The sequence below is a fragment of the Triticum dicoccoides genome, chromosome 1A (assembly GCF_002162155.2).
Source record: "Triticum dicoccoides isolate Atlit2015 ecotype Zavitan chromosome 1A, WEW_v2.0, whole genome shotgun sequence".
In the NCBI taxonomy this organism is placed as follows: domain Eukaryota; kingdom Viridiplantae; phylum Streptophyta; class Magnoliopsida; order Poales; family Poaceae; genus Triticum; species Triticum dicoccoides.
The window spans coordinates 117642046-117649023 of NC_041380.1; the positions used below are offsets into that span (position 1 = coordinate 117642046).

The window sequence follows — 6978 nt, forward strand, 5'->3', positions numbered from 1 at the left end:
GAAGGGATTCGTCGGCGTCAAGGCTCCAACAGACCGATCCCAACGTTGCTATCCCTGGGATATCATGTTTGGTCAATTCTCAATTGTGCTCCCAAATTCAGATCACCCTACTGGTAATTCTAGGGATTTCAAAAAAGGAAGTGGGGAAATGGAATGGCAAACTGACATGAATTTTTTATTTTTTATTTTTAAAAAGAGAAACTGAAACGCGGTTCGGATGCATCAAAGACACCAGCAGACGAAACACCAACCAACTGAACGAACTAGGCGTCCTGAAAGTGTATACTACTCTACTAAACGCCAGCAAAATTGACCGGCAGACGATACACTAACCAGACATCCGGAAATTGTATACTACTTCAAAAAGACCCTTACAAAAAAAATAAGGTGCAAAGGCCAGAATTTTGCTTCACTCTTCACAGAATGTTTCAAACCATGTGAACGTATAACATTTTCCTTGGGTAGCTTCACAAAATGAAGCATCAAATTCAAACACAGGACAACAACCACAGCAAAATACATTGACAAACGAATTCAAGTAGTAATGATTCAACAGGCCATTCATATTAGTACCATCATCACAAAATAGATAATATCTTCCATAACAAGGTTCGACACAACATTCAGACAAAATAACATAGCACCACAGGCACTTGGAATCTAAGTTCCACACGGTAAAATAAGTTTCGATAGAACGGATAGACTTCTTCTGCTAGATTATGCAGCAGACAGGAAAGCTTGTCCAGGGGCACGGTTTGCAAGGCGGCCATGGCATCCGAGCAGCTGCAAAGCCAGACATGAAACAATTAGATGATGCAGGGACAACAGTTTACCAAGGCAGGATAAATAAGTTCATCCTCAAAACAATTGCCCAGGATCAAGTATATCTACCTTAGCGTTGACTCCATCAGGCAAGATCCTGCCCTCACTCTTGAACTTGAGGTAGTCATTGCGGTTGAACTTGGTGAAGCCCCTGAAAGAAGCAGCACAAAATTAGAGATATGGCACACAGAAATTTTGACAAGAATATCATCTCAGCACATGAAACAATCTTCAGTGCTTACCACTTCCTGCTCTCAATGATCTTTTGGCGGCCAGGGAACTTGAACTTGGCACGACGAAGGGCCTCAGTAGCATGGATGGCATTGTTGGGCTTGCATCGCACAGAAAGGAGGACCTGCCCAATGGCAACACGGGCACAGACTCCCTGCGGCTTCCCGAAAGCACCCCTCATACCAGTCTGGAGCCTATCAGCCCCGGCACACGAAAGCATCTTGTTGATACGGAGCACATGGAACGGGTGAACCCTGACCCTGAGGTGGAAGGCATCCTTTCCTGCATGCTTAGTCATGTACTTGTTGCAAGCAATACGGGCAGCCTCAAGAGCCTCACTGGACACATTCTCCTTCTCCCATGAGACAAGGTGAACACAGTGAGAGAACTCATCGACACCCTTCTTCTTCATGCCGACATCATAGATCCTGATCTTAGGGTCAGGCACACCACGGCAGTACCTTGACTTGGGGTATGGCTTGTTCTTGATCTGCCGATAGCACCTCGCAGGTCCTGACCAGAGAATTTTGTCATTACCAGAACAGAACAACTAAAAGCAGCAAACATGCAAAATAACATTTTAATTTGCAGTGAACATTCAAAAGAATGTGCAACTCAGTTAAGACACTGCTTCTTTCCAGGTACAGAGAATGAAACAGTTTAATTTGCACCACATTCAACTCTAGATATGAGCAACATGTACAATCAGACTCAATTTAAGATAGGTTACCATTGACAGGGAAAGAAGAGATTACTAACTACCATGATTCAACATGAGCAGTTGGCAAGTTGATCAACAACTAGCCACAACAACTACTCATTCAGCTTCATAGAATATCATTGGCCATACAACCCTACCAACAGCAGCAGTGCTTAGAATAACTTAAAAGCAAGAGCATACAGATCTTCATTTCCTAGCATAGTACATGAAAGAGCACAGGAAATATCAACATCCGAGAAGCCTAGAGCATTTTTCGGGCACCATTTAACAAACAGACACTAAAATGAAACGAACAGAGTATGACCCGCAGCTTGAACTACTCAAATGTTGTTTCGAATCACCACATGAGAACAGCTACGGGCATGAATTTATCTTGCCAAATCCACCAGACAGAAACTAAATAAACATCGGGAGTAACACATACCACAGGTTCCGCGCGGCTACGACGGATCTAGGCCAGATTCACACGCAACCGCGCCAATTCAAACGATTGCACGAACCATAGCTACGGCCAGATGAACGCTAGACTAGAGTAACATACACGCAAGGGCGAGAGGGGGAGGGTAAAGCGCGTGCTTACTTCTCCCCATGGCGACGGCGGCTCGAGGCAGGCGGCGGCTGCGGCGGCGGCGGGAGACGGAAGAGCTGCGACTAGGGTTTGGTGTGGATCCACGGGGCCGCTTATATAGAGGTGGGGATTGCGAATGGGTTGCTGTCCTGGCTGGGGTTTCCGCGTGGAGGTGGTGCTATTGGACTTGGACTGTCCATATTGGGTCTGCGTCATGCGTGACCGTGGAGCTATTGGGCCTGAGGAGAAATTAGTCCAGGCCCAGAAAACACCAGAAGATTCGGACCACACTTTACTCCCAGTATTAGCCGTTGGATTTTTCAATCGTTCGGCTCAAATCGGTTTGCTTTAACCCGTGTCATATATTGGACTTGGACTGGCCGACGTCTACATTTGGTTTGCGTCATGCGTGACCGGGAGTTTGGGCCCCAGGAGGAAATGGTTTAGGCCCAGAAGCACCACATTCGTGTCATGATTAGCAGAAAACTATCACTTCACGATTTGTGACATTTCGCACCGAACCGAAAATCTGACGGTGACAAAAACATTGAGCCTTTTTAGCACATTTTGACATGGTTGATCCCTCGTGGTTCGAGTACGTCGACGGCGCGCCATTAACAGCTCTGTCCGAAGCGACTGGGGCGGCCCAACCCGAGCGCTCCCTCCGTCACTCCCGTCCCTCGCTTTCTCTCCCTCAAGTTACTCCTCTCCCTCTCCTCTCTCTCTCTCTCATGGGCATGGCGGTGGTGGCGGCTCCGAATCCATCGGCGAGGTAGTGGTGAGGACAAGGCGTGGTGGACAGAGCATGAAGCGTGGTTGGCCGGCATGGCGGGGGCGTCCTTTGCAAGGAGGGGATGAAGATTGTTGTGGCAACACCATATTCATTTTAGAGTATTTCATCATCGCCAGTGCCGGCGGCAGCAGCTCTCGCCCATGCCCTCACGGTGATGGTCGAGCCCCTAGGTGAGTTGCCTTCCTTTCTCCACTAGCAAATGTCGTTGCTGGAATTCTAGGGATCCGGATAAGTGAAGTATGGTTTGCTGGAATTGTAGCAAATTTCGTTGTTGGACCTAGTTAACTGGATCTTGTTGTTGCTGTTTGTGACTGAATGGACCAGAACTTGTTTGACTGGATCTTGTTGTCTTGTTTGACTGAATCTTGTTGTCCTGTTTGACTGGATTTTAGAACTCTAAATTAACTGAAACATGTCTTGTTTGACTGAATTTTAGGACTCTAAATTAACTAAAACATGTCATGTTTGACTGAATTTTAGGATTCTAAATTAACTAAAACATGTCATGTTTGCTGAATTTTAGGACTCTAAATTAACTGAAATTTGTCTTGTTTGACTGAATTTTATGGTTCTGAAATAGAGTTTTAGACTATCTATCTGGAGTACTCATCTAACTTGGTGCCTTCAAATGGTTAATCATTCTAAGGTTAGTTACTTTACCGATTGATATATGTAGTTTGCATTTGAAAAATCCTTATGCGATGAATGTAACTGACACTAAATGCCCCTATTGAATTTTGCAGGGTGTTGTGCAGTGGGTACATGAGTAAAATTTGGGTTGAGTGGTGCAGTGGACAAGTTGACTAGAGAAGGAGTGAGTCATTGTACATGTTTTAAGTGACTTTACTGATGTGAAATGTTAGTACGTGTGCTCAATTTAATGTTCAAACTAGTTTCAAAGTTGTGTTGATTAAAGACATCAACTGAACCTACCTAGGAGAGAGACAACATGCAATATCCAGACTTGTAATGTTCAGACTATATTCAATCAAACTATGAAGTACTACAAAATAGAAGGATTCTCTGTTTCATAACATTTTATCTTTGCATTGACACCTAGAGCACACCTATAGTTCCATGGAAAACTAACTGAAGAAAGACTAGGTTGAAACCTATAGTTTCATGATAACATTTTATTTTTGCATTGACACCTAGAGCACACCTATGTTAACCTGAACATGTTCTTTGCATTGAAACCTAGAGCACCAAAGTTTAAGATTTAGATAATATGACCACCAAAGTTTCATCACACATAACTTGTCTTGAAATATTCAGATAATATGAGCACGATGACATTTCTTGTGATATTCAAATAGAGGAGTTTCATTAGACGCAAACATACATGGTTGTTCAGAAGCAAACACACAAGAAAGTTTCATCACACACAAATATTCAGATAGATAGCTATCATAGATAGATGAGTTCTCTAGATAGATAGATAGATAGATATCATAGCACAATTTGGATAGAAAGGGTACTCAGATGGAAAGCACACATAGTTCTTCAGACACAGTTAAGTTCAGAAACTAACATAACACATATATTGGTTCAGATCTTGCTGTAGAAACTAACTAAGACCTAGGTGCTGCATCAAACTCACTCTTGTTGTAGCTTGAGAAGATGGAGCGATCGATGAAGTAGCACATGGATGCGCTGCTTCTTCTTCTTCTTCTTCTTCTTCCTTTCATTGCTTGTGCTAGTCTCCACCTCTGCTGCTCCATCTGTTGCTACTCCACCTACGGCGGCTCCATCTCCATCAGAGCGACGGGCAGCACTGGTACCACTGTATCGAGCTCGTAGTCTAGGTGGAGTTAGTCGCGGTTCTGGTACATGTACCGGCGTGACCGCTAAAATGGATCCGAGGAATCCCTGACCTCTCCCATCGCCCGGACCAAGTTCTCGATGAGTGGGCGGTGGAGTTCTGGCATTCATGACTTCTCCTCATGCGTGGCGCAGGCCCTCACCGCGCGCGCATGATTCTTCAGGATTGCAACATTGATGTACCGGGTTCTCACCTCATGCGTGTAGGAAATCTTGATGTTGTTGCCGTCGAAGGATCTCCTGCAGAACCTAGTCCCATCCGAGGCCAAACGCCATGGAGCGGTGGAGGTTTTCTTATTGTGGTTGTGGAAGAGAGAAGTTGGATGGAGTGGCTCGGCTGATGGTTATCTGTGCGAGGGGAAGAGTGTTGGGAAATGTAGTAGAAAACAAAAAAATGCACCTACGATCACTGTACCCAAGATCAATATGAAGATGCATAACGGGTTGAGATCACGATCGTTACCGTCACTGAGTTGCAGCGGAAGAAGAATGTGTCGACGTAGATCGTACTTGGTGTCCCTCGAACCGTCGATGAACGATCCCTCGCACCGCCCACAAACAGTCCCTCGAACTGAAGACCGAAAGCACGACCTCTCTAGTTGGTTGCAAGCGTGCATCCTTCACGATCCGGCAACGCTTCACCGTCCAGAGCTAATCGTCATCCAAGAATTAGAGGGAGGAGATTAGAACTACACATGGCTTCTAATAATGGGGACAGGAGGATTATCCTAGCTCTGATTAGTCAACTAGAACTGGTAGAACTAGAGGAGGCTCCAAAACTTGTATGAACAAAAGAGAACAAATCCTCATGTATATATAGGATGGAGGGGAGAGGGAGCTCTGCCACCAAGGGGAAAAGACCAGGGAGGAGGAGTCTGACTCCTCCCCCTCTCCCAATTCGGCCTCCTTCCTTAGGCGAAGGAGGCACTTTCCCACTTGGGCCTTTTTGGCCCAAGTTGCCTTCCACCTCTTGGCCTTTTTAGGCCCGTTCATATTGAAGGAAATATGCCCTAGAGGCAATAATAAAGTTTTCATTTTATATTTCCATATATCATGATAAATGTGTATTACTCATGCTAGAATTGTATTAATCGGAAACTTGATACATGTGTGGATACATAGACAAAACACCGTGTCCCTAGTAAGCCTCTACTATACTAGCTCGTTAATCAAAGATGGTTATGTTTCCTAACCATAGACATGTGTTGTCATTTGATGAACGGGGTCACATCATTAGGAGAATGATGTGATGGACAAGACCCATCTTCTAGCTTAGCATAATGATCGTTAAGTTTTATTGCTACTACTTTCTTCATGTCATATACATATTCCTTTGACTATGATATTATGCAACTCCCGGATACCGGAGGAATACCTTGTGTGCTATCAAACGTCACAACATAACTGGGTGATTATAAAGATGCTCTACAGGTATCTCCGAAGGTGTTTGTTGGGTTGGCATAGATCAAGATTAGGATTTGTCACTCTGAGTAACGGAGAGGTATCTTTGGGCCCTCTCGGTAATGCACATCATAATAAGCCTTGCAAGCAATGTGACTAATGAGTTAGTTGCGGGATGATGCATTACAGAACGAGTAAAGAGACTTGCCGGTAACGAGATTGAACTAGGTATGAAGATACTGACGATCGAATCTCGGGCAAGTAACATACCGATGACAAAGGGAATGACGTATGTTGTCATTGCGGTTTGACCGATAAAGATCTTCGTAGAATATGTAGGAACCAATATGAGCATCCAGGTTCCGATGTTAGTTATTGATCAGAGATGTGTGTAGGTCATGTCTACATAGTTCTCGAACCCGTAGGGTCCGCACGCTTAACGTTCGATGACGATTTGTATTATGAGTTATGTGTTTTGGTGACTGAAGATTGTTCGGAGTCCCGGATGAGATCACGGACATGACGGGGAGTCTTGAAATGGTCGATAGGTAAAGATTAATATATTGGACGATAGTATTCGGACACCGGAATGGTATTAGAGTGTTTCAGATATTTATCGGA

The 6978-nt window shown here is 44.5% G+C and overlaps 1 protein-coding gene across 1 annotated transcript; it reads right to left on the reverse strand.

The window, feature by feature from the left end:
• Positions 1–533: 533 nt before the first annotated feature.
• On the reverse strand, positions 534–2506 carry LOC119365900 (60S ribosomal protein L10-2). Its single transcript, XM_037631552.1, has 4 exons — positions 2355–2506; positions 1065–1566; positions 892–973; positions 534–783 (listed from the first exon to the last, which is right to left on the reverse strand). The coding sequence occupies exons 1-4, from the start codon at positions 2362–2364 to the stop codon at positions 718–720; spliced, it is 660 nt and encodes a 219-aa protein (XP_037487449.1). The 5' UTR covers positions 2365–2506; the 3' UTR covers positions 534–717.
• Positions 2507–6978: the final 4472 nt, after the last annotated feature.

Coding starts and splice junctions, on each gene's coding strand:
- LOC119365900 (XM_037631552.1), bottom strand. Junction 974..1,064: donor ATCATTGAGAGCAGGAAGTG/GTAAGCACTGAA, acceptor TGCTTCTTTCAG/GGGCTTCACCAAGTTCAACC. Junction 784..891: donor CTGATGGAGTCAACGCTAAG/GTAGATATACTT, acceptor CTGGCTTTGCAG/CTGCTCGGATGCCATGGCCG.